General features: G+C 40.6%; 2 protein-coding genes across 6 annotated transcripts; both read left to right on the top strand.

Moving 5' to 3' along the window:
- The first annotated feature begins 48 nt into the window (after positions 1-48).
- On the top strand, positions 49-23017 carry pex5 (peroxisomal biogenesis factor 5). 4 transcript variants are annotated; one of them, XM_022199484.2, is made up of 16 exons: positions 49-282; positions 2505-2659; positions 2746-2784; positions 2902-3019; positions 3286-3432; positions 3505-3589; positions 4535-4625; positions 5695-5817; positions 11962-12045; positions 13258-13377; positions 13465-13608; positions 13844-13914; positions 17193-17411; positions 18630-18795; positions 18864-19021; positions 20946-23017. In XM_022199484.2, exons 2-16 carry the CDS (start codon positions 2546-2548, stop codon positions 21190-21192), a joined length of 1926 nt encoding a protein of 641 aa, XP_022055176.2. In that variant the 5' UTR covers positions 49-282; positions 2505-2545; the 3' UTR covers positions 21193-23017. The 4 variants fall into 4 exon arrangements, with proteins under 4 accessions (XP_022055176.2, XP_022055178.2, XP_022055175.2 ...); XM_022199486.2 differs by having other exon boundaries at positions 49-299; XM_022199483.2 differs by having other exon boundaries at positions 51-277.
- A 1095-nt stretch (positions 23018-24112) lies between these two features.
- On the top strand, positions 24113-27296 carry cdca3 (cell division cycle associated 3). 2 transcript variants are annotated; one of them, XM_022199468.2, is made up of 6 exons: positions 24113-24225; positions 25063-25206; positions 25285-25405; positions 26012-26770; positions 26883-26950; positions 27047-27296. In XM_022199468.2, the coding sequence occupies exons 2-6, from the start codon at positions 25081-25083 to the stop codon at positions 27134-27136; spliced, it is 1164 nt and encodes a 387-aa protein (XP_022055160.2). In that variant the 5' UTR covers positions 24113-24225; positions 25063-25080; the 3' UTR covers positions 27137-27296. The 2 variants fall into 2 exon arrangements, with proteins under 2 accessions (XP_022055160.2, XP_051812328.1); XM_051956368.1 differs by having other exon boundaries at positions 26883-26956.
- The last annotated feature ends 532 nt before the right edge of the window (positions 27297-27828 follow it).

Raw genomic sequence — 27828 nt, 5'->3', positions numbered from 1 at the left:
CCGGGAATTACGACACTCTCCGAATCTGCCCGAAACCCTCCGGGACTTTCCGACACATCCCGAGCCCTTCGATCCTCCGGGATTATCCGAGCCTGGCCGAAGCTGTCCGAGCTCTCGGTGCAGGCTTACTGGGTCATGGAGAAAGAAGGTAAATAACAGCACACAGCGGCTGGATCACACGGTCAGCGGCGGTTTGCGGTTAAAGCAGCGGACGGCGAGACCAGACAGCCGGGGAAGAGGCTCTACGGTTCGGCTACAGCAGCAGCAGCTGTCGGCGGTGAGGTGAACATCCTGCTACCGTATGTTCATGCTTGTTCTCCGGGTCATAGTGAGGACTGGTCGGCCCTCTGGCAGCTAGCTGGCAGCTAACGTTAGCTGCAGTTATAGTGAGCAGTCGGTGGTTAATAGTTTACTTGTTTTCTGTCTGACTGTTTACACAGCAGCCCCTTGGTTTACATTAGCAGAGAACACAGAGTGCTAATGCTAACCGAGCTAACGGTTAGCATTAGCTGTCAGTTAGCTCCTGGTCAGAGCAGGTAGCTGAGGGCTGCAGGTGTGTTCAGGTCATTTTACTACACTTGGTTCAGTTGCTTCAGCACAGCAGGGATCCGTCGGGTCTCTAACAGGTGATAAACAGGTGTCATCTGGATTCATATCTGACCGTAATCCTCTTACTGTGACCCTGATTATAATACAGCAGCTTTAAATCTGCAGCCAGAACAGAGGACTCACCTGCACACTCACCTTTGTTTACCTTGTTGTCAGTTTGGTTCTAAACGTCAGAAAATAGGGAAAAGTATGGATCAGAGTTTAGTTCAAAGATGTTCAGTTTACTGTAACCAAGGAAAGAAACCAGAAGATATCAACAGTGAAGAAGCTGAAATCTCAGAATTTAGAGACTTTATTTAAAAATACTCAAGTTATTTTCCTGTAATATTTTAGCAGTTGCACTAATATTTAACTTTTTTCACTCATTGTATTACTAAATAATTCTGGTTAAAATATTTCATTGTGATTTTTCTTACAGATGCTGTGATTTTATTTGCGATAAGATTTTTAAAACTCCAAGTTCCAATCAGTATTGACCGTCCCACAGATGTAAAACATGCAATGGGTTTGGAACTCAGACAATCCTACAATTCTGTTTCATTTATCAGATGCTTTTATCCGAAGCGATGCACATTGGAGAGTAGATGCAACGCACGTAAGGATCTAGTCAGGAGGAAACAACCTGGATAAGAGCCATAAAACACTGAATAACGTAGATCTGAACATCAGTCTGTGATTTGTTGTTTGCATTGTTTCAAATTGTGATTTCAAGGTGATTCGTTAACAGGTTGACCGTTTGGTATCTGCACACTAAAATGAGAAACTGCAGTGAATTTATATTAACATGTAGTTTTTAATTTAATCTTGAATTAGATTTTTATTTAACCAGTAAAATATATTTAATTTTTGGAATCTCCCGAAGTCAATACAATAAAATTTTTAGAAATGTCTCAACAAGAAAGAATATATTTAATGATTCGGTCCTGTTTTTTTTTTATGGAAATATTCTCCGTTTCCCTGCGGGCAGATTAGACTAGTTGAGCAGAACAACGTGTTAAAGCAGCTGTTCCTCTGCAGCTGCTTTCTCTTCAGAACTAAATTAACTTTTTGTCTTTTATTGGTAAAATCTTTGAAGATCAGGTGAGTGACATCAGATAAATGTGGCTCAAAAAGTAATTTTTTTCAGACACCTTACTCACATATACAACCAGAGTTTTAGTTTACCAATAATCTGACTTATTCAAGTGGGAATGAGAAAATTTGCCAGAATAGTTTGAGGTTGGAGTTCATCTGAAGAAGTAAATAAAACAGACCAACTACTAATTACAGTGTCTAATTTTATTATAATCAGAGCCACTAATGAGCAGCACAGTGACAAACTAAACTGCAGAGTGAAAAACGCCTCCAGGCTTCATGTTATTAATGGTTCATCAGTTCAACATAAAAACTGCAGATGGAGTTTAATGTGACGTAATTTCAACCCAGAGATCCACAATACTCAGAATTGTATCGGTCTGTTAAATAATTGGGACAGGTCGAAGTTCATTCTGTTTAGAAAAATTAAATCTGCAGAATGTGTTGATTAGTTTTTGGAAAGTTTATAGACTAATTAACTGCTGCCATGTTCATTTATGAATTAAATGTCTTTCTGTGCTGGGAGCCAGAGACTAAAACATACTGGGAACTATTATAAAAAGGCTGAAACATACTGGGAACCGGTTTAAAGAGAAACTGAATTGGAAGTTGACCAGTAGGTGTTTTGTTCAGGTGAAAGGCTGCTGCAGCGTTCCTTGTGTCATTTTTAAGTTGAGATATTTACAAAGCATTACTTCTATACAACCCCTGTGATAGTATAATTGTTCTCTGTGTTTAATGAGGCGACTCGGTGCTCTGATGTCTATAAATGTGACGCCGTCGTGTTTCTCAGACTGAACCTGCTGCATCTCTTGGTTCAGTTCTCAGGTTCTGACTGGGTTTGCCTCGTCCTTGTGTTGCCATGGCGATGCGGGAGCTGGTGGAGGCAGAATGCGGGGGAGCCAATCCCCTGATGAAGCTGACTGGTCACATGACCAAGGAGGGCGGGGCTTGGCGGCACCGATCCACACCCACAGTGAGTGTCAGAGTGTTGGTCAGAACTTTCTGCTGACAGAATCCCTGTTTGTTGGATCTTCAGCGTTCTGTGTGTTTTCCTCTCAGGTTCCTCCGACTCCCATAGAAATCGCCACAGAGGAGGAGGTCAGTGTGAATCTGCTCAGTCCAAGTCTGTTAGAGTGACACTTCACATGTTTGGTTCTTCTCACAGACAGTTTGTGAGCGTAGAGAGTAAAACAGCTGCTTTGACTTGTTCTGCAGCTGGTGAATGAGTTCCTGCAGGCGCCTCCTCGGCCTCCTCACACCTTCGACATGGGGCAGCTGTTGGAGGAGATGCAGCAGATCGACCAGCAGAGCTTCAGACAGGCTCCTCAGAGAGGTACCATCAGCTGTTATTATTAATGAACCCTGAAACCAAATTCCATAGAAACATATTTCTACAGATGATGAGCAGAGTAGAGAGGAAACATGGAGATAGAAAAATGTGAGGAGACAACATTTATACAGCAGAATGAAGAGATTTTGATGAAATATCACAAGTTAAGCTCAGATTTGGTTAATTCAGATTAAAAAATGAACCACAGTGACGACAGAAGCTGCTCAGAGTTCAGAGTTGACTGTTGTTGATGTTTCCACATGTTTCAGCTCCAGATGTGGCAGCCTTGGCGCTCTCTGGTGATTGGGTAGCAGAGTTCCAGTCCAGCTCCGACTCTGCCTCCACGCCGGGCCTCATCGCTCTGGGTGATGCGGCAGATGCCGATTGGACGAGAGAGTTTATCGCTGAGGCGGCAGGTATGTGAGGCTCACTGCTGAATGTGGGTTTCTGCTAACACCAGAACAAACGTCTTGTGTTTGCTGCTGCAGATCCTGGACGCTGGGCTGAGGAGTATCTGGAGCAGTCCGAGGAGAAGCTGTGGCTTGGAGACCTGGGAGACAAAGAGAGCGAATGGTGAGATGTGGTTCCTTTAAATGACGAGTTCAGGTACTGCAGGAAATGTGGAACTCCAGCAGGAGTGGGTGTTGACTGAGTTTTTATTGTCATTGGTATCTTTAGTTTTTCTGTCCAGTAAATCCATCATGGCTCTGTGTTACTCTAGTCTGGTCCATTGGTTCTCACTGTACAGTCATCATGTAGTCTTATCAATGCATAGTTTCAGCTCATGGTCCTCACTGATGGACAGTTTATTCTGGAGCAACACAGGAAGTTCATTAGTTTAACTGCACAGCGAGCAGCGTTAACCTCCTTCAGACCTGATGAAGAGGATGAAGATGGTGGTGATGATGATGATGATGGTGGTGGTGAGGATGATGATGATTATTTTGATGATGGTGGTAGTAATGATGAAGATGATCATGAAGATGGTGACTGGTGAGGATGGTGATGATGAAGATGATGGTGGTGATGATGTAGATGATGATGATGAAGATGATGGTGGTGAAGATAATGGTGATGATGTAGATGATGATGAAGATGATGGTGGTGATGATGTAGATGATGATGATGAAGATGATGGTGGTGATGATGTAGATGATGATGATGAAGATGATGGTGGTGATGATGTAGATGATGGTGATGGTGAGAATGATGAAGATTATTTTGGTGGTGATGAAGATGATGGCGATGATAATGTGATGAGGATGACGAAGATGATGGTGATGTTGATAACAATGGCAATGATGATGGAGATGCTGTGATGATGATGAAGATTATGATGGTGATGATGATGATATTGACAATAATGATGAGGATGATGATGAAAATGATGATGATGATGATATTAATGGTGATTATGAACTCATCCATTCACCGCTGATGTGCAGAGTATTGACCTTCCAGATGTTTGTCGTCATGGTGACCTCTCTGAAGCTCCTCTCTGCTCTGTTCCTCTGACAGGACGAAGGAGTATCATCCGGGGGAGGAGCTCCGACAGACGGCCAATGAGCTCGTCTCAAAGGTGGACGATCCAAAGTTACAGAACACTGAGGTGAGCCCAGAGTCCTGCAGCCGTCATTTATCAGAGCACAGATGTGGTGCCAACGGACCGAACAATTCTCAGTTTAAATTCATGTTTCACCTGTTTTACCGCTGTGTGAAATGATGTTAAAACAGATATCTGTTAAAAACTAATAATCAGAGTTAATGTTTAACATTTAAGGTGCGTTGATGGATTCAGTCCACCTTAAAAGCTGCTGTTTGTTTTTCTGCATCAGTGAGTTAACTTCTGTATAAACTGTACTTTAACCAGTGAATAGAAACGGCAGTAAATCATCTTGATTTACTCTGAAAAGGTAATAATGCAGTAAAATAACCTGAAAACACACTGATAACATCACACTGAAGTGAATAGAATAAATTAGAGTAAGGCAAGTAAAATAGAATAGACTACAAAAGAGTAGAATAGAATCTATTAGAGTAGAATAGAAGAGCATAGAATAGAAGAGAGTAGAACAGAATAAAAGAGTAAAACAGAATGACAGAGAGTAGAATAGAAAAAATAGAATAGTAGAGCATAGAAGACAGTAGAACAGAATAGAAGAGTAGAATAAAGTAGAATAGAATAATATAGCACAAAAGAGAGTAGAATAAAAGAGAAGAGGGTAGAAAAGAGTAGAAAAGAAGACAGTAGAATATAGTAGAAGAGAGTAGAATAGAACAGAAGAGAGTAGAATAGAATAAAAGAGAATAGCGTAGAAGAGAGTGAAGTAGAACAGAACAGAGACACAGTGTGACTGAAGCCTTTAGACTGATTAAGCTGCCTTTTGAAAAAGAAAAAATAAAGTTCTACCATGATGATTTCTTCCTAAACTCAGTGTAACATTTGGTCCAGTTCGAGTCGACTGCAGACTTCCAGCAGTCAGACATCCTCAGACTGCCTGTCCAGGTGTTTTCCGGTCCTCTCAAACAGCATCTCACCTCTTTTACATCCCACCGCCTCCACGTCCTTCCGTCTTCACACCTGCAGATCTCCAGTTACTGTGGTTTTATTTTTGCTGTCAGGTGGAAACAGCTGACACCAGTGATGTGTTGTCGTTTTGTGTCTTCATGTTGTGTAGTTCCTGCGGTTCATTAGGCAGATTGGCGAGGGCAGTGTGACAGTGGAGAGCAGGACAGACAGACAGCTCACAGATAGAGCTCAGGCCCGGGAGGCTCACAACTGGGCCTCCAACCTCAACCAGGTACGAGTCTGCTACTGGTTCTGGACTCAGCAGCCAGTATCTGACCCAACACATGTTCCGCTAACGCAACTGCTCACTGCTGCTGCTGCTGGAACATGAAGCTGCACTGAGACTCACTTTCTGCTGTGTGAAACCAAAATCTGGCTCCTCCCGTCAAACTCCATTTTCTTCTCTTCATTACTTTGACTCTAAGTTAAAGGCTGCGTTTTGGATTTAAAGTTTCTCCTGAATCATTAATGATGCCGTGGACCGCCACATCTGCCGAGAGAAGGGACAACCTATCAGAATTACAGACAATACACCCAAATTTTATCCAACCTTTTTAGATTTGATTGTTTGATAATTCCTTAAGACGTCATTTTACTCATCATTTCATCATCTGGGCTCAGTCAGTTTCTGTCTCTTTATTTTAACACACATTTTTTGATTTAATCCTCTGAACTCCAAACAGTTTCTGGCTCATTTTCTTCACTGCGGTTCATTTTTCAACCTGAAATCCTGCAGCTCTGTGGAACCAGAACGCCACAAAGGAGGAGAGAGAACTGCAGCAGTTAGAATGATGGAAACCAGGAAAATCTGATTTTACAAAAATATAAAAACCTGGAAGCAACATGTTTCCAAGTGACATTGAAAACATGTTGTCTACACATACTGCAGATATTTAACTGTTTACCGTTCAAAAGTTTGGGGTCACCCAGACACTTTATATATTAGTTAAAGTTGCTCTGTATTAGTTGAAGTTGCTCTAAAGGAGTTAAAGGTGCTCTTAGTGAGTTAACCCCTTGAGTCATTCCATCTCATTTCAACAAATCTGAGGAAATTTTGTTGCATGACCTCCTCTGATCATCTCCAAACTTTTTTTTTAACTATCCCAACATAAGAATAGATTACTTGCAAAGTTTTAACATCATATGATTGCTATTTGCTAAGTTATAAAATATTTAAATCCCTATTTTTCCACTCGGAAATTGATATTTTAGGTAGAAAGGCTTGATTTAGGAAGATAATACTGGGAACTGACTGATGATATAGACTTACAAGTGATCTGAAGGGTTCAAACACCTTAACAATAGAGCAGGAAAAAAAAATTTGGAATGAATATACCCATTTCTCTGTGGTACAGGGCAATTTAAAAATTTGGCGAAAATGGCATTTTTCAAGAATTTAGGCATTTTTTTCACAAATTTTAATAAGTAACAAGGTTCATATGTTATAAAAATCTCAAAGTACCTTAAAAGTTCTCTCTAACCTAAAAATATCCAAGAGCTAGCTAGTCTCCTTAGACCTCAAAACGATGCCTATTTATGAAACAGACTGAAAAACACCATACATATATTGGCACAGAAACCAATGTGGGACATGGAGTAGAAACATGAAACTTTGTCTGTATAACAATAAACATCCGAATAATTGATATCTGAAGTATCAACATTGTTTCTTGAATCCTTCATGGCCAATTTAACCAAGAAATGCACTATGTTTTATAGGCGTTTTTTTAGGAATTCTAACTAATATATTGCAGTTAAAATGAGTTATATTGCCTTAGGTCCCATGTAAAACATGTAATTTGTCCCCAACTTATCACACCACTATTTCTGTCCTTTGAACTGCTTGAATTTCTCTGAAATCAGGCCATCATCTGCACCAGATATGTGGTACTGTCCACCACGGCGTGTTGAAGGAGCAGTGATTGGACAGAGGATGTGGGCTGTAGGCACCCACACTACGTCATCCTTTCTAGGCCATGTGAACTTCTTGCTGGGACCTTTTGGGTGCATGAATTTCACTTGCAAATCTTCAAATTCAGCTGATAAGTCAAATACGATACCGAGGCTGTCCTGAGAATGCAGTCTGGGAGTGATGCCATTTCTTCTTATTCAGTTACTGTATGAAAGAAAAAACAATGTCTATATAATAATTAACTTCAGATATGCCCTTTGTAACTTATACTACGATGCTGATGCTTCAGATTCATCTTTCATCTTTAGTTGGTCATGTAAATGGTTCCTAAAAACAAAAACGAGGATCAAAATGTATAGTAAATTGATTCAGCAGTTGCTCATCTTTGGCACAAGAAACAAATATGAAAGTAAGTTCACACATACTTCACACATACTAGTTCCTCCAAAAAAAATTTGAACCGCGTACCATGTATCCCACATGCACTTTTTAATGCCTAAAGTTAGGCTATTTTGGGTCTACACCTGAGTTCAACAGCCTATAAATCAATAAATAAGCTTTATTTTAATGTTTTAAAACTTTTACCTTATGCAACTTTCATTAGTAAAGAAGAAAATTCATTCTTTCAATGTCTTTTCACAAGAATAAGTCCTAAAATAGAGGCATGAAAAACCCAAAATAAAGTCGCCCATGAAATAATAAGGATATTTTGGGAAATTCCACAGTCCAGTATTTTTTTATTTTCATTCATTTCTATACTTTTCTCACCAGAAGGGTAAAAGTTCTGGAAGGGGAAAAAATTCTGACCATGTAAAAGGAGTATAAATTGCTTTTTTTAGTAGTTTAAAACCCTAAAATCATAGGCGAGGATTAAGTTTGGACTGACTATGGGTATTAGATTAGATCATTACTGCTTATACTGTATGTTTATAACCATAATACTTTGCATTTGTTCATAAAATTACCCAAATAAAGCCCAAAAAATTTTTTGGGAGGATCTGAGAAAGTGGTGCAACAAGCATTTGTTGAATTGACATGGAATGACTCCCTTACACTTCAGTGTACCGCCGGCGGTACACCTACTAATTTGCATAGGAATTTCAAGAATGTCCGACGGCTGCAAACACGATTATACAAACACTATACACCGATGGAAAGCTTAGATTCTCATGAATCCGCCGGTATAAACCACTTTCAGATGTGATTACCACAGCGGGTGAGAAAAACACATTTGTCCGACAAAAACAAATATTCATTAATCCGTTCTCTATACACGGCTTCAACGCACACAGCGCGACTCACATTTCCGGGTTTATTATTACACACAAAAAAAAAGATTCCACAAAAAACGGCCATAATCCAACCTTTTACATCCAGACAACACAAGCCAGTAAACTATTTTGTCCAAAACATGTCCTGAAGTCGGTATAAAATCCCCGAATCGGTCGTTTTCAAGGAAATGCACCTCGCGATGCACGTCCAATATTCCCTGTATTTTTCGTCATTTTTTAAATTTAAAAATAGAATATTAGCGATTTTTTTTTGTACTGAAAACGGCTGGAATTGACTGCAGCTTAAAGGGTTAAAGTTGCTCTGTATTTATTTATAGTTGCTCTTAATGAGTTCAAGTTGCCCTACATTAGTTAAAATTGCTCTATATCAGTTACTGAAAAATTAGTTACAGTTGCTTTATATTGTTTAAAGTTGCTCTAAAAGAGTTGGAAGTTTGAAAAAAATCAGCTGTTTCCAGCTAGAATAGTCATTTACACACGTGGACAAAATTGTTGGTACCCCTCAGTTAAAGAAGGAAAAACCCACAATTCTCACTGAAATCACTTGAAACTCACAAAAGTAACAATAAATAAAAATTTATTGAAAATTAAATAATCAAAATCAACCATCACTTTTGAATTGTTGATTAACATAATTATTTAAAAAAACAAACTAATGAAATAGGGCTGGACAAAAATGATGGTACCCATAACTTAATATTTTGTTGCACAACCTTTTGAGGCAATCACTGCAATTAAACGATTTCTGTATTTGTCAATGAGCGTTCTGCAGCTGTCAACAGGTATTTTGGCCCACTCCTCATGAGCAAACAGCTCCAGTTGTCTCAGGTTTGATGGGTGTCTTCTCCAAATGGCATGTTTCAGCTCCTTCCACATATGTTCAATGGGATTCAGATCTGGGCTCATAGAAGGCCACTTTAGAATAGTCCAACGCTTTTCTCTCAGCCATTCTTGGGTGTTTTTGGCTGTGTGTTTTGGATCGTTGTCCTGTTGGAAGACCCATGACCTGCGACTGAGACCAAGCTTTCTGACACAAGGCAGCACATTTCTCTCCAGAATGCCTTGATAGTCTTCAGATTTCATCGTACCTTGCACACTTTCAAGACACCCTGTGCCAGATGCAGCAAAGCAGCCCCAAAACATTACTGAGCCTCCTCCATGTTTCACCGTAGGGACAGTGTTCTTTTCTTCGTATGCTTGGTTTTTGAGTCTATGAACATAGAGTTGATGTGCCTTACCAAAAAGCTCCAGTTTGGTCTCATCTGTCCAAAGGACATTCTCCCAGAAGCTTTGTGGCTTGTCAATATGCATTTTTGCAAATTCCAGTCTGGCTTTTTTATGAGTTTTTTTCAGCAGTGGTGTCCTCCTTGGTCGTCTCCCATGAAGTCCACTTTGGCTCAAACAACGACGGATGGTGCGATCTGACACTGATGTACCTTGGCCTTGGAGTTCACCTTTAATTTCTTTGGAGGTTGCTCTGGGCTCTTTGGATACAATTCCAACGATCCGTCTCTTCAATTTGTCATCAATTTTCCTCTTGCGGCCACGTCCAGGGAGGTTGGCTACTGTCCCGTGGGTCTTGAACTTCTGAATAATATGAGCCACTGTTGTCACAGGAACTTCAAGCTGTTTAGAGATGGTCTTATAGCCTTTACCTTTAAGATGTTTGTCTATCATTTTTTTTCGGATGTCCTGGGACAATTCTCTCCTTCGCTTTCTGTTGTCCATGTTCAGTGTGGTACACACCTTTTCACCAAACAACAGGGTGACTACTTGTCTCCCTTTAAATAGGCAGACTGACTGATTATGAGTTTGGAAACACCTGTGATGTCAATTAAATGACACACCTGAGTTAATCATGTCACTCTGGTCAAATAGTTTTCAATCTTTTATAGAGGTACCATCATTTTTGTCCAGGCCTGTTTCATTAGTTTGTTTTTTTAAATAATTATGTTAATCAACAATTCAAAAGTGATGGCTGTTTTTGATTATTTAATTTTCAATAAATTTTTATTTATTGTTACTTTTGTGAGTTTCAAGTGATTTCAGTGAGAATTGTGGGTTTTTCCTTCTTTAACTGAGGGGTACCAACAATTTTGTCCACGTGTGTACCACATTAACAAGGTCTACACTGGATTTATCATTGCTTTTCTTTCAATTATAAAGACATTTCTAAGTGACCCCAAACTTTTTAACGGTGGTGTACATTTTAAATTTACTTCTGTCTTCGTCTCTGCTCTGTGGAAACACTGCGTGCAGTTCAACACAGTTCGGCTGAAATATCGGCTGAGTTTTTCCCGCCAGACTGTTGGTCTCTGCTGAGTCACTGTTGGGTTCATTGTTTTACTGAAGAAAATAAAATGCAGTGATTTAGATGAAATATGGCAGCCTTCAGTTCACATTCAGTAAATTTTCCTGATGAACGTCACACAGGATTAAATCAGTAAAGAGTCTATCAGCAGCAGGTTTTGGGGTTCAGAGGTTTCAAATGTGAATGCTTGTTGGGTTAAAACTCTGTTTTTTCCTCTCCTGCTGGAATTGGTTTCCACGTCACTCTGAGCATGTGCAGCTCTTAGTTTGTGTTATTTCTGGTTTTATCTGTTGACGGCCCTCTAACTCTCTCATGTACTTTTCCCATTTTTTGACCTTCAAACTCTCGGCTTTGCCATTCCCTCAATAACAAACCGCCCTCATCCACTCCTCCCACTACTTAAAACGCTCCCCCCTCCAAAATCAAACCTCCTCACCCGCCTCCCCCGCTCCAAACATCCACCCTCCGGCCTCCTGTCGTAGTTCCTGACGGAGACGGGGGGCGGCAGCCTTCCCCTGGAGCCTCCAGAGAGCAATGAGAAGATTGAGAAAGTTAAAGCTAAACAAGCAGAGCAGTGGGCCAAAGTCGTCAGGCAGGTAGGACCTCTGGTGGCAGCGAGAGGTCTCTGATCCATGTTGTAGATGTTCTCTATCTCCTGCACGCACTCACACACTCAGCATCATTCTGTATTCTCTCACTACAACAACAGGACTTAATCGGACAGAAACATAAGGAAGGACCTCTTTCTGATTCCATCTTTACCTCCTTTCATTCACTTCCCTCAGTATTTTCCTGACTGTCCTCAGTTCTGCTCTGGTACCAGATCCTGAGCTGCTCCGACTGATGCTCTGCTTGTTTCAGGTGTCAGAGGACTCGGCTGAAGCCTGGGTGGACGAGTTCACCACAGCAGGACCCGACTTCCAACAGGCCAAAGCTGCAGTGGAGGTGAGACGAGGACCAGAAACCAGAGCATTTAGATCAGAGTGATTCTAGTTCAGGTTCCACATTCAGACCCGTTTGATCTCCAGTGGACCGGACCAGTAAAATCTCAGCATAATAACCTATAAGTAACCACAGCTCCTAATGTTTTCTTTGTTTTAGTGCAAAAAAAGTCCACATTTAAGGAACTGTCTTTTTACAAAACATTATAAACAATCTGAAATTCTGAAGTAAAATAAACTCAGCTTCAGCAACATTATGCTTCATTTCCACATTACAACTTCCAGATCACAGAGTATCTACAAAGAAACAAAACATTTAGTCACAGGCATGTGGAACTGAACGATAGAGTATTTTACTTTATGGTTGAAACGACAAAAGACAAAAAAGAAGACAAAATATTTAAAAAATGAGAGACAAAATGACCAAAAAGTGGACAAACGACGGCAAGACAAAGAAATACGTAAATGACAAACATGACAAAACATGACAAAAGCGAGAAACAAAACAACAAAAATAGACAAACAACACAAGTGAAACCAAAAGGAAACACAAAACGACAAAATATTACAAAAATGAGACAGAAAATAACAAACGTGAGAAACAAGACGAAACGAGAAAAAAATAGACAAACCTTTCAAGCGAGACGAAAAGGAAAAACAAAACGAGAACAGCATGAGACAAACGACAAAAGTAAGCAAAAAAGATAAAAATACAGCAAAAATGAGACAAAATATTACAGAAATGAGACACAAAATGACAAAAATGAGACAAAATATTACAAAAATGAGACAGAAAATGAAAAAATGAGACAAAATATTACAAAAATGAGACAAAATGACAAAAATGAGACAAAATATTACAAAAATGAGACACAAAATGACAAAAATGAGACAAAAAACACAAGCAAGACAAAAGGAAACAAAGCGGCAAAAACATGAGACAAGTGACAAAAGTCAGACAAAAAAAGACAAAATATGACAAAAGAACAAAGAGCAATCTAGTATTTTACTTTATGATCAACTTGTCATGGTCTAGAAATGATTTTAAATTTATAGTTTTACACATTTACAATCTGCAGTTAATGTCTTCTCTTCACTTCACAAAGTCGTCCTGCATGTTTGACTCCTCTGATGCAGAAGATCAGAGAATAAACACAGATCAGGAGAATAACATGCAGCTATCCAGCAGACTGAGCGTTTCTGTGTTGTGTCTCAGAGCGACGTGGACTTCTGGGAGAAGCTGCAGCAGGAGTGGGAGGAGATGGCCAAGAGGGACGCAGAGAGTCACCCCTGGCTGTCCGACTTCGAGCAGCTGCTCAGCACCTCGTATGATAAGGTGAGGATTCACTCATCCAGGGTTTATACACGGCTTCAGTCCTGGCTCCGTGTTCTGAAGGTTCCTCCTCTCCATGTTCTCCTGCAGGGCTACCAGTTTGAGGAGGAGAACCCCTACCTGTCCCACCCCGACCCGCTGTCGGAGGGCGTGAAGAGGATGGAGGCCGGAGACATCCCCGGAGCCGTTCGCTTCTTCGAAAGTGCCGTTCAGAGAGAACCGGACAACCAGCTGGTGAGTATGCTGCTTTCTGACAGCCGAGAGTTTTAACGGGGTTGTTGGAGGTTAAAGAATAGACTTTATTTATCAGACGAGTGGGAAAGTGGCTCAACGTCTGATTAAAACTCTGATCAGAGACAGGAAATGACGCCAGATTTGCTCTAAAATAATGTAGAAATGAGCCATAAACGTCCTCCTTGCTAGTTTTCCTCATATTTCTGGAGGTGATGTTGTGTGTGTTTACCGGCAGGCGTGGCAGTACCTGGGAACCTGTCAGGCGGAGAACGAGCAGGAGTTTGCAGCCATCAGCGCCCTCCGCAGGTCAGAGCCAGAACTGCATTCATGAAACAACCTGTAGTTTACTGAGACTGTCGGTCCTCTGGAGGTTTATTTTTTTAGTCGTGTGTTTCTCATTTTGTGTAGCGTGTTAAACAAGCAGAATCTTCTTTACTGTATTAGAATGAGCTCAGTCACTGTTTAATTCAGTTTATTTTAGTGGTGGGATGTGATTTTTTAAAAAAAGTGAATCTAATTAATTAGAGGCTTTGTAATGAATTAATCGCATTTTTGTCAAGTTGCAATATTTGACACAATAATCAAAGTTTTTCACTTCAAATAAATTTTAGTTGAAGACTGAATCAATGAGTAGACGTACGTGAACCTATACAACCATTTGCATCATATTTAATACGACTGCTACCTCATCAACGTGATAAATAGATAAATAGGACAACACTAGTTTCTATTTCTAAAATCAGCATTGTTGTGAGCAAAAACTGCCAAAACTGCCCAATGTATCAAATGTGATCCAAAAAATATATCATAAACATCTTTTTGTGAATTTTTTTTGTTAAAGAGGTTAAAAAAACATCTCCATTCCAAAAAATAGGCTTTAGAGAATGAAACCACAAAAATGTTTTTCATTTCTATTTATCTGCATTTTTATCTGTCTGCTACATTCACACATTACTGCAAACTCAAAGTGCAATTACAGCGATTATATTCAACATTTTAAGACTTTATATAAACCCAAGCACTTTCAGTATCTTCGAAATGGTCTATTATGGGATGGCTACACCGTTAGCCGGTACAGGACTGTCGTAGCTAACGTTAGCTCTGCTGCTAACAGCAACACTTTTATCCAAGAAAACTTCCTTCCCAACAAGCTCAATGTGGTTTCATCTTCCTTCACTGCTCACCAAACTTTCTGCGCTTCTTCATGGCTGGAAAACAGACTTTAGGTTCATTAGCGCCACCTACTGTCCTGGAGTGTTCACCAGTGTTGAGAAAGGTGCGATTAAATGCATTATTTTTTAAAACGCGGTATTTGTTCTGTAATTAATTAATCAAAATGAACGCATTAAAGTACCAGCCCTAGTTTATTTGTGAGTCTGTTTTTGTTAGTTCTCACATTTAGTCAGTATTTGTTAGTAAAAACTTGTGAGGATTTCAGATATTTGCCGTCCTGAACAGATTCCCTCCATCTGAGTGTTTCTTAACCTTCCAGTTCAGGTTTTGATCGTGTAATTATTAACCACGCCCGACGGGTAAGTCGGCGGGGTTATTGCATTCGGTGCGGTATCTGGATGGGTAAGTATGTATGTATGTGGCTATGTCCGGTCCGATATCTCTGCAACCGCTGAAGTCAGGATAATCAAACTTGGCACATAACATCAGTCTAAGGTCCCCTGCTTAGTTGTGGAGTTGCAGGTCAGCAGATCAAGTAGGGAGGGAGATACACACGTGGGCAAAATTGTTGGTACCCCTCAGTTAAAGAAGGAAAAACCCACAATTCTCACTGAAATCACTTGAAACTCACAAAAGTAACAATAAATAAAAATTTATTGAAAATTAAATAATCAAAAACAGCCATTACTTTTGAATTGTTGATTAACATAATTATTTAAAAAAACAAACTAATGAAACAGGCCTGGACAAAAATGATGGTACCTCTATAAAAGATTGAAAACTATTTGACCAGAGTGACATGATTAACTCAGGTGTGTCATTTAATTGACATCACAGGTGTTTCCAAACTCATAATCAGTCAGTCTGCCTATTTAAAGGGAGACAAGTAGTCACCCTGCTGTTTGGTGAAAAGGTGTGTACCACACTGAACATGGACAACAGAAAGCGAAGGAGAGAATTGTCCCAGGACATCCGAAAAAAAATTATAGACAAACATCTTAAAGGTAAAGGCTATAAGACCATCTCTAAACAGCTTGAAGTTCCTGTGACAACAGTGGCTCATATTATTCAGAAGTTCAAGACCCACGGGACAGTAGCCAACCTCCCTGGACGTGGCCGCAAGAGGAAAATTGATGACAAATTGAAGAGACGGATCGTTGGAATTGTATCCAAAGAGCCCAGAGCAACCTCCAAAGAAATGAAAGGTGAACTCCAAGGCCAAGGTACATCAGTGTCAGATCGCACCATTCGTCGTTGTTTGAACCAAAGTGGACTTCATGGGAGACGACCAAGGAGGACACCACTGCTGAAAAAAACTCATAAAAAAGCGAGACTGGAATTTGCAAAAATGCATGTTGACAAGCCACAAAGCTTCTGGGAGAATGTCCTTTGGACAGATGAGACCAAACTGGAGCTTTTTGGTAAGGCACATCAACTCTATGTTCATAGACTCAAAAACCAAGCATACGAAGAAAAGAACACTGTCCCTACGGTGAAACATGGAGGAGGCTCAGTGATGTTTTGGGGCTGCTTTGCTGCATCTGGCACAGGGTGTCTTGAAAGTGTGCAAGGTACGATGAAATCTGAAGACTATCAAGGCATTCTGGAGAGAAATGTGCTGCCTGGTGTCAGAAAGCTTGGTCTCAGTCGCAGGTCATGGGTCTTCCAACAGGACAACGATCCAAAACACACAGCCAAAAACACCCAAGAATGGCTGAGAGAAAAGCGTTGGACTATTCTAAAGTGGCCTTCTATGAGCCCAGATCTGAATCCCATTGAACATATGTGGAAGGAGCTGAAACATGCCATTTGGAGAAGACACCCATCAAACCTGAGACAACTGGAGCTGTTTGCTCATGAGGAGTGGGCTAAAATACCTGTTGACAGCTGCAGAACGCTCATTGACAAATACAGAAATCGTTTAATTGCAGTGATTGCCTCAAAAGGTTGTGCAACAAAATATTAAGTTATGGGTACCATCATTTTTGTCCAGCCCTATTTCATTAGTTTGTTTTTTTAAATAGTTATGTTAATCAACAATTCAAAAGTGATGGCTGATTTTGATTATTTAATTTTCAATAAATTTTTATTTATTGTTACTTTTGTGAGTTTCAAGTGATTTCAGTGAGAATTGTGGGTTTTTCCTTCTTTAATTGAGGGGTACCAACAATTTTGTCCACGTGTGTACGTAGGATGATCAAAATTGACACATATTGCATTCGTTGTATAGGGAGGACAGGGTTTTCGCCAGCAGAGGGTGTGGTTCTGCCCTCTACTGAGGCCTCATCTAGTTTAGAGTTCAGGTTAAAATCCACCAATGGAAACTCTTAATTCTAACAGTTCTACCAACATTTACCCTCCTCCTCCTCGTCCTCCTCCTCCTCTTCCTCCTCTTCCTCCTCCTCCCTCAGGTGTATAGATCTGAAGAACGACAACCTGACCGCTCTGATGGCGCTCGCCGTCAGCTTCACCAACGAATCACTGCACAGGCAGGCCTGTGAGACGCTCCGCGATTGGCTGAAGCACAACCCCAAATATCGCTCGGTGTGGGAGCAGAACGAGAGAGAACGAAAGGACGGAGGCCGAGAGAAGGAGAAGGAGAAGGAGAGGTTCGGATCGCTGCTGCCAGAGTGAGTATCAGACTGAGAACAGTTTCATCTGGGAACTCCTCCAGAAATGTAAACTAACCTTTATATTAAGGAACAATAATGTTTTTATTGTGTTCTACCATAAGATGCCGGCAGTAGAAACATATTTTCACAACTATGAGGACAGTATCAGAACCATGATGGTGATAAATATCAGCTCAGTGCTGAAATAACTCCTTATTTTATTCAGCTATAAAGAGAGAAACCAAAGATGCATGTGGAGATGTTAGTGATGAGTTTATGAGTCAAAGCACAGTTCTGTTTGTAGACGGACTCAGAGCTGTGTGGAGGCTGTAGCTCTGATTACATCATTTTTCACACAGATGAACAGCCGGCATTATTAGACAAGAAGTTCTGGTTCAGCAGAGAAGAGGGGATTTGATTTTTGATTTTTGAAAGTTTATTTTGAACATTTCAACAAACAGTGGTGGGAAAAAAAAAAGTGTTCAGACACTCCTCAAATTTTACACAATCTCAAATATGATCATGAAATGTTTTGTGTGGCTGCATTAAACAGACACAAATACAAATTAGATACTTTTGTTTATTGTTTATAAAAAATTCTACCAAAATGACTCAAAATTTCTTTTTTTAGTGGAACCAGTCAATTTAAAAATTTTAATGGCTTTTTCAGGATTTGTTCAGTATTATGGCTGTGGTCGACTAAAAGAAATTACATTTGAAGACCTAAGAGTGATTCTTAATGCAATATTTCACAAATGTATGGGATGTGCACAGACTTTTTTCCACCACTGTAAAAAGAAAACAACAAAAGCCAACGAATAAGTCGCTCAAAAAGGAGTGGGAAGAAGTCGAAGCTTGTCTAATTCCACCCCTTCTCCGTACACAAATGATCGTAAATCTTTTCTTCCTGCTTCTTTAAAATACAACCATTTATAAACTGTTATAATAACAATAATTTCAATTCAATTTTATTTATATAGCGCCAATTAAAGTCAAACTGTCTCAAGATGCTTTACAGACTCCACATGCCTGACCCCCAGAGCAAGTGAACATTTCTAATAAATATACACCAATATGTTCATCTACACCGCCTGTCAAAAGTTTTGAGACACATTCTCATTCAAATAAATTAGAACCCGTCTCAAAACTTTTGACAGGGGATGCACATTTAGACAGCAGCTCTGAGGGTTAAATCTGAACCCAGTTTGTCCAGTTTAACACCTTTTCTCTTCCCAGGTCTCTGTTCACGGATGTCCAGACTCTGTTCCTCCAAGCGGCCAACTCGGACCCGGCCCAGGTGGACCCTCAGCTGCAGTGTGGTCTGGGAGTCCTGTTCAACCTGAGCGGAGAGTACGACAAGGCGGTGGACTGCTTCAGCGCCGCTCTGTCCGTCACCCCGCAGGTGGGTGGAGCTCCGCAGGTCTTGTCTGTGTTTTTGAGCGAGGTTCTGACCCGTCTGCTCCCGTTCAGGACTACCTGCTGTGGAACAAGCTGGGAGCCACGCTGGCCAACGGCAGCCGCTCCGAGGAGGCCGTCGCCGCCTACAGGAGAGCTCTGGAACTGCAGCCGGGCTTCGTCCGGAGCCGCTACAACCTGGGAATCAGCTGTGTGAACCTGGGAGCTCACAGGTCAGAGCAACGGAGCGCGTTTATGTGTGGAAAAGGTGTTTCCCCCTGTGGCTGACGGTTCGAACACAGTTTCTGTAATAACTGCAGAATTAGCTAAGACACTCACTTTCATGCTTGTGTGGTGATTTTTTTAGAATTTTTTTTTTTTACCGTTTAAGACCTGCCATTTTGGACGTCTGTCTGGACATATTCTTACATTTTTACACACTGTAGTTCAGCTTTTTGGAGTATTTTTATTTGCTTTGCATCAATATAACCCTTATATCACAGGTTTTAACCCCTTAACGCCTATTGTCGCAAATTCTCAACATACCCCTTTCATTCAGACTGCAGTAGAAACAGTGTATCCATTCCCCTAATGCCGGTTTGTGCAGATTCAACACGTACCTCGGAACCTTTTGCAAGCACTGGTTTCTCGTAGGACCAGTCGAGTGGGACCTAATTATTATCTGTTATTATTACGCTATATCTGTGTATCTATGTTGTAGGTGGAGTAGATAAATTAACAATCTCCACTTATTTTAGCATCAGCTGGAAAGCAAAAACGTTTTTTATTTAATTGTAAATGAATTCAGGCGTCAAGGGGTTTTGCTGGATTTTAGTTGATTTGTTTTTTTTGTGAATGTTCTAAAAGAAAATGTTAGGTTTTTCTGATAAATACTGATAAATCACTTCAGATATTTTTAGCATTTTTTGGAAGATTTTTACTCATTTTTTGAAAATATTTGCAAGAATTTTCTTGTTAAATTTGGGGGATTTTTGTCACTAAAACTTTAAGGGAAACTTTTAAGGAATTATTGGAATTTTCTTTTCAGAAATTTGGGGAATTTTTTGCTGATTTTTTTGGGGATTTTTTTTCAGACAAGGAAACAGTATTTTTTGGTTCTCGTTAATGAAGACAACAGGAGGGTGAAACGTTTCCATTTGATGTATTGTACCAGAGTTAGCTTTAAGCTAATTTCCATCTCCAGTCCCATGAGAGGTTACAATATAAACATCACAACATTAAAATGTCACAAAAAAGTACATGACAGTGAAACAGAATATTATACACACACACACACTCTTAAAAGCACACACGGACACACACTCACACACAAATGCCAGTTAACCCTCCTGTTGTCCTCATTTACGGGAGCCAAAAAATATTGTTTCCTCGTCTGAAAAAAAATCCAAAAATACAGCAAATAAATTCCCCAAATTTCTGAAAATTTGCAAAACCTTCAGGAAGAAAATTCCAGTAATAAAAGATTCCCTTAAAAGTTTTATTTTTAAAAATCCCCCCAAATTTTAGCAAGAAAGTTCTTGCAAATATTTTCAAAAAATGAGTAAAATTTTTCCAGAAAAAAATCTAAAAAATATCCGAAGTGATTCCATATATTAGTAAAATTTATAATATTTTCTTTGAGAACATTCACAAAAAAATCAACCAAAATCCAGTGAAATTTGCTGGATTTTGGTTGATTTTTTTTATATGAATGTTCTTAAGAAACATTTTTAACATTTTTTTTTCCCACCAAAAAATGTTCAAAGATTTCCCAAAAAATGTTGAAAATGTGGACATCAGAAGTTTCACAGTGAAAATAATTTTATCCCACATTTTCAAACCTTAAAACGGGTCAATTTTGACCCGCAGGACGACTGGAGAGTTAAAAAGACATTAGTGGTTGCAGTTCTGAGTGTCCTGAAGCAGGTTTTTCAGTTTGTTTTTAAAACTGTCGACAGAAATCCAGTTCTTCATGTCATCAGGCGTTCCACTGAGTTGTAGCTTTTGCAGAAAAAGCTGACTGTCCAAAGGTGGTATTCAGTCAGTGATGGAAGATATCCTCGTGGATTTCATGGATTGTGCCAGAAGCATGTTGTTGCTTCATGGTTTTTGCATTTTAGTCAAATGAATAATGGTGTAAATGAAACTTCCCCTCAGGGAGGCGGTGGAGCACTTCCTGGAGGCCTTGTCTCTGCAGCGGCAGGCGGCCGGAGACGGAGCTCGAGCTGCTCGCGGTCCGGGAGGCGCCGCCGCCACCATGATGTCCGACAACATCTGGTCCACGCTGCGCATGGCGCTGAGCATGATGGGAGAGAGTTCGCTGTACGGCGCCGCCGACCGCAGAGACCTGGACACTCTGCTGGCCCACTTCTGCCAGAGGGAGGTGGAGGGAGGCAGCCAATGAGGAGCCGCCGGGGGGCCCATCGAGTGCGAGTGCAGTTTACATGGAGCTCAGTGTTTGGATGGAGGGAAGAACCAGGACGGAGGGAGGAGGACGCTGTGAATCATCTTCATCATCTCCATGTGTTTCATTGACTCCTGACCGTATCAGTGTCCTCCTGGAAGCAGCAGCCACAGCTTCTGTCCTGGTTTCAGCGAAATTCTCTTTCAGTTACTTGAAGTTTGAAGGTAAACAAGAAGAAACATGAATCTGTGCAGCAGCAGCAGCTTTCCTCTGCAGGAACCTCCACAGGATCGTCTGTCTGTTCCACTGTAGATCCAGCAGCTTCAGCTCTGACCAGAACCAGCCGTTACTGGACCTCAAGCCGGCTCTGTGGAGGCTGGTTCTGTTAGAACATCTGGAGAACTTTTATGTTCATGGTGCTGTTAGAGAGAAGAAGCTGCTGGACATCAGAGGACAGAAAACATGTTCAGCCAATCAGCGTCGGTCCTCTCTGACTTCAACCAAACTTCCACAGCAGCGCTTTATTGGGAGCAACAACGACAAATCAGTTTATCCATCAGCTATTAAATCCATTTTCACTTTGAGTAATTTAAAAATAAAAACTGTGTAAATTGTGTGATTGCAGCTTCGTTTTCTTTCCTCCTCTATAATCGGAATATTTAAATTATTTGAGGAAACGGTGATCCACAGTTTTCAGCTGATCAGACCAGATCAGGTTTAATCTTTACTGATTTTCAACGAAATTTTGCCAATTTTAGGTTATTTCATTAAGTGCCACTGAGGGTTTTAACGTCCTGTTTGCTCCATTTCAGTGGAACAGTGTTAAGACTGGACAGTTTGGGGGAAAATACACCACTGTTCAAAAGTTTTCGGGGTCAGAAAAGTCTATAATTTTGAAATAAAAGCTGTTTTCTTCAGTGACGATAACATTAAATGAACGATAAACCCAATGTAGACATTGTTAAAGTGCTAAATGACTATTCTGGCTGGAAACAGCTGATTTTTAATGGAATATCTCCATAGGGGTACAGAGGAACATTTCCAGCAACCATCACTCCTGTGTTCTAATGCTACATTGTGTTAGCTAATGGTGTTGATGGTTAGAAAACCCTTGTGCAGTTATGTTAGCACATGGATAAAAGTGTGAAAACATGGAATTGTCTGGATGACCCCAAACTTTTAAACGGTAGCGTACCTTTGTTGCTGTTTCTCAGTCGTGGAATTAAACGTTCTCCCCTGGCAGACGTTCTATAGGCCGGTTCCTGCAATCAGAACACTACAAAGGAATAGCTTGTTGGAAGCATTGAACACTAGCAGAGGCTCAGCCGTGAAGGTTCCTGCAGTGGAAAACAGTCTGATGTTCTGTCGAGTTGGTGGACGACACTCGGAGCTCTCCCGGTTCTGTTCTCGGTTATTCTGCAGTAGATTAAAGGTACATTTCAGAGGTTCTGTCAGAACTGAGCAGCAGCAGCAGCAGCGACTTCAGAAACACAAAGTGCTTCACTTCTGTTTTATACTTTATTTAATTTTGTAGTAAAATCATTATTCTGCCAGAACAAAGAACTGACTGTGTGTGTTACTGTGTGTGTGTGTGTGGTGACTGGATGGTTATTGATTGGATGATTATTGATTGGAAGATGAGTCATGTTTCTGGTTTCCTGCTCCTTTCTTATCGCTCCTGTAAACTTTCTGCTTCAGTGTACATGAATGCGTCTGCATTACTGTGTATTGTAACATAATTGATGCACTATAATTGTTTTCAGGCATCTTATATCCTGACTGCAATGTTTAGTATAATATTCAGCAATAAAGCTTTGATTCCAGATGTCTGACTTTTTTAATCTGAGAGAGAAAAGCTGGACTCCACAGCACAAAATAAAATAAAAAAAAATTATTAAAAATGATCTGACAGCAGAATGTAAAGTTCCTCGTGGAAATCAGCGACTTATTTAGAAAAACAGACTTTTTTGGACCGTTTTGAGGCTGGAAGAGACTTTAAATGGACACAAATATGTCAAAAAATGAGCTTTTGTGGGTTTAATCATCGACTACAGACAAAAAAGATAGATTTGCTGCAAAAAAATGTACTTAAATGTAAAAACGTGCTTGAATTAATGCTTTTAATTCCGTGCATCAGTCAGAAATGGTCCCTTCTGTCAGATACTGTGATGATACTTTATTTAGAATTAAAGTCATTTAGAATTTGACAGCGAGACGTCATTTTAGTGTGTTTTCATGGAAGTATTTCAGGTATTTATATGAATATGAAGTACAGTGAAAGCTTCAACATACTGTTATTAAATCCTTCGTTCAAACTCATTTAAACTCTGAACACAGTGATGAACTGAAGCTTCATTTACAATCAGAGGTTAGAAAATAAAGATGTCGGCACGCAAACAAGAATCTTGGAAAACAAAGAATAAAATATTAAAAGGCAGAGTTCGTCAGGTTCCAGTTTCACTTGTCTTTGACTTGGTCTTATTGTTAAATTTTGATCTCAAATTCAGAAGTATCAGTTTCACTCCACTGTTATACTGTAGAGAAACCATCTAGTTTTAATGTTCACAATGAAAAATGTTCATTAAAGAGCTAATTATGTTGTTATTACTATGAATTGATTCATGATAGTGTATTTTAAATACAAAATTTTCCACTAGGAATCTAGATATTCAGGTTTTTTTTGTTTTTTTTTGTTTTATTGTTCTTTGTTTTCTGTGGTGAAGCTTTAACAGATGTTCCAGCATGTCAGTTTATTCTGGAGGAATCTGGCTGGACTCCAGCAGGATTTTTAATAGTTTTCCGGCCACGTGACAAAAACAAACCCAACGTTTTAACGTTCAAATGCGTTATCAGCAGGAAGGCCCGCCCACACCTTGTCCCTCCCTGCTCTGAGCCAATCAGTGCCGAGGAGGGGGAGAGGACGCTCCCCTGATTGGTTAGTTTGAAAGAAGCACGTAGGCAGCGCCGCCATTTAAAGGTTTAAAGTGTTGGTCACTTTGACGAAGAAGCAGAAACGGAACGTCTGAGCTTAAGGTAAGAAACAGCTGGGACCGGCTTTAAACCGAATCTGTCTGATTCAGACTCACTGCAGGTCACCGGTACCGGTACCGGTACTGGAACCACAGCTGGGTTTAACGGGAAACTGACGGTAACCGAGCTGCCGTTGTTAGCGTGTTAGCTGCTGGAAACTGTCCGTTGATCAAGCTAGGAGAAAGTGAATTCAGAGAAGATCTGTAAAATATTTGTTTAAATTAATCAGTCTAACTTTACAACAGTTCGTTTTATTATTTACTTTATTTCAGTTTGACTGGAAATGAAACGACAAATTTTCTTCTACATTAGTCTCCAACTGTATTGATTATCAATTGAGTGTTTTTCCATAAAAAACAGTCCAAGTTCTCTGATTTCAGCTTCTTCGGTGCGAATATTTTCTGGTTTCTTTCCTCTGTGACAGTAAACTGAAAATCTTTGGACTAAACTAGACACTTGAGGAAACTGATCCACATTTTAAGAATTTATTTATAACGTTTTATACGTAAACAGCTGATCGATTCATCCAGAAAATGTTGTAAAGCAAAAATCCTCAGAGATGTTAAATGATCACTCAAAACTGAAACACAACAAAGAGACCTAAAACAATATGTTCTAATGTTATAAACAATATAACATTTGGATTTTTTGGTAATTAAAAGTCACTCTGCAAATATTCTGATAATCAGTTAATCATTTTAAAGCAACACCTGCTGATCAATTTGATCTTTTTTTGTCATATGATAAGGGGGACATTTGTGTGTTTATTTTGTGTGTTTGTGTTGCTGTTGGTTCTTGTAGTGTTTTCACATTAAAGCATTTTATTCACCTGTAAACCAGGTGACTTTAGTAAGCATCATGGGATCCAGTGAGAGTAAAATGCCTGCAGCGATAAAACCAGAACCAGCCGTCAAAAAGAGTCACATCAGTCACCTGATCGATCCGCGCTCTCCCTCCACCGGCATCGATCGGACCCCCATCCAGGTGAGTCGCCTGGTCAGTCTGTCTCTGAGATACTTTAGAATGTAGATCCAGAAACAAACTCATGTTTGTGTTTCTCAGGTTGGTGCTTTTGTGTCCAAAACATCTGATGAGCTGAAGAGTGAGAATGCTTCAGCCTTCAGTGATCCTCGTTCACCGACCGTCGGCGTCAGCAGGACGCCTGTCAGAGACGTCATGACAGGTAGACACACCTGTACACTCCAGTTTTAAAGTCCTTACACTGGCTCCCTGTCACTCAGAGGGTAGATTTTAGGACCAAAATACATCAGAGACCTCCTGACTCAGTATGAACCACCCAGACCACTCAGGTCATCTGGATCAGGTCTTCTAGTAGTTCCTAGAATAAAAACCGAACACGGAGAAGCTGCATTCAGCTTCTATGCCCCATATATATGGAACAAACTCCCAGAAAACTGTAGATCAGCTGAAACTCTCAGCACATTTAAATCCATTCTGAAGACGTACCTGTTCTCAGCTGCTTTTGATTAAACTATTTTATTTATTTTAACTCTTTATTTTATGACAGTTATTTTAAACAGCTCTTGTTTTCTCACTTCTGTTTTTGATCTTTTTACTTTTCTGACCTTTTTTTTAATGATTTCCTAAATGTTTTCTTTTGTTTTTCTTTTAATAATTATTGTCATCTTCTGTCTTAATGTCTTTGTAAAGCACTTTGAATCGCCTCGTTGTTGAAATGTGCTATATAAATAAATTTGCCTGCCTTGCCCCTGAACCTAAACTCTGTCCTTCAGTCGCTCTGAACTCTAACCTGGTTCTGTTTGTTCAGCCACCGTCGGGTCCTTCGCCCGTCGCCTCGGCTTGTTGTTCCACAGCGAGACTCAGAACAATCAGAAGACCTTCGTGGAGGAGGAGCTGCCGTCCACTGAGCCGCTCCTCAGCCCGACACACCTGGACACACCTGTGCTGCAGAACCTGAGCGACTCGAGTCCTTTCATGATCCTGGAGGAGCCTCAGGTGGAGGTGGAGACGGAGGCAGACATGAGCCTGGAGGAGGCCACAGAGTCTCCTCTACACAAGAGGCTGAGTCTGAGTCTGATCACCTGCCATGAAGGAGCCACGTCCTCCACCGTCCTCGCTGAGGTCCACCACGAAGGTTCTTCATTTACAGAACCCAGTGTGGAGGTGGAACCTCTGCAGGATCCTGTGGAACACTCTTATGCTCTTCCTGCTGTCAGTGTAGAACCAGAGTCTGCTGAGGCTTCTGTTCCCTCTGCAGAGGACGGTTCTCCTGCACCGTCAGAGGAACCAGAACCAGAACCGGCCTCTGCAGATGCCACAGAACCTCAGCCTCCGTGTTCCTCCGCTGGTCCCAGCACCGGCATCCGCTGCCCCACCTTCGACCCCAGGAGCCCCAGTCAGGTGGTGTTCAAACCCCAGTGGCTGGGGAGGGGCTTCGGGGCTCCGGGGGTCCGATCCAGAGCAGTGCATGCTGGGAAAAGAGGCTCCTCCCCCCTGGCTGTCCGTGTGGCTGTGAAGAACGTGACCAATGAGAACAAGGGGCATTGTGGGAAAGCGAAGCAGAAAGGTGTGTGGAAGGTTTTTATTCATTTAGGTTTAAAACGAGATGCTGAAGCTGAATGTTTCCTCATCTAAAGTTGCTATGATTAATTTGATCTTCTTACTTCCTGGTTCTGTAGGAAGCGAAGGCCGCTCCCCGCTGCAGATCCTGAAGGAGACCAACTCGCCTCGGGACCAGCGTTCTCAGGTACAGGTGGGCCAGAAGCAAACATTACAGGGACTCCTTAAAGCTGTTTAAAGTTTATCAGAGCTCCAGCTGAAGTTTTGTCGTCTCCACCTCCAGATGAAGCTGAAGGTTTCCACTCCAGACAAACAGAGGTCCGGTCCGACAGGCCGCCGGGTTCTGGTTTCTCTGGATAAGGAGAACCGATGAGCTGCTGCGTCACGTCGTCACACGCCGTCCTTTTATATCCTCAACCTGCTTTTATGTGTCCACGTTTCACAAACTCATTTTTCTCTTGTAAATATTGAACTGCAGCAGTTTTATCTTGTTGTCATCGTGTTAATGTAAATAAAATTATTTACAAAGTTCAGCTTTGCCGTCTGGTCAGAAGCTTATTTTATTCTGTTTAACTTGATCTTACCTGAAATGTAAATATCTCTGGTCTTTATTTCTCTGGATGAATCGATCAGCTGTTGTCAGGAAAATGTAGATCAAAGTCCAAGACGACGTCCTCAAGTGTGAGACTAAAAATATTTAATTATAAAGTCATAATGTCGTTTACTTTGACATGGTTTTTAAAGGAATAGTAATTACTTATTTTCTCATCCACTGGATCATATAAAACGGTCTAAATGTTTTCTCACATCTGTAGAATCTGATTTATAATCCATGTTCTCTGCAGCGCCACACTGATCCGTTTATAACGAAGCGTCACTCTTCTTACCCTCAAAACATTTCAGCTCCTGCTATTTGAATGTTGCATTTGGACATTTTGGGATTTTTGATCCTGTTTAAAATAATTGAAGCATCTTAAATGTATTGTTTATTTTTATTTATTTATATACACTGCCTTTCAAAAGTTTAGGGTCGCTTAGAAATGTCCTTATTGTTGAAAGAAAAGC

Source organism: Acanthochromis polyacanthus, chromosome 12 (assembly GCF_021347895.1).
Source record: "Acanthochromis polyacanthus isolate Apoly-LR-REF ecotype Palm Island chromosome 12, KAUST_Apoly_ChrSc, whole genome shotgun sequence".
NCBI classification, from domain to species: Eukaryota; Metazoa; Chordata; class Actinopteri; family Pomacentridae; genus Acanthochromis; species Acanthochromis polyacanthus.
Note: the sequence above shows the minus strand (reverse complement) of the source record. Positions and strands in the feature narration are given on the sequence as shown.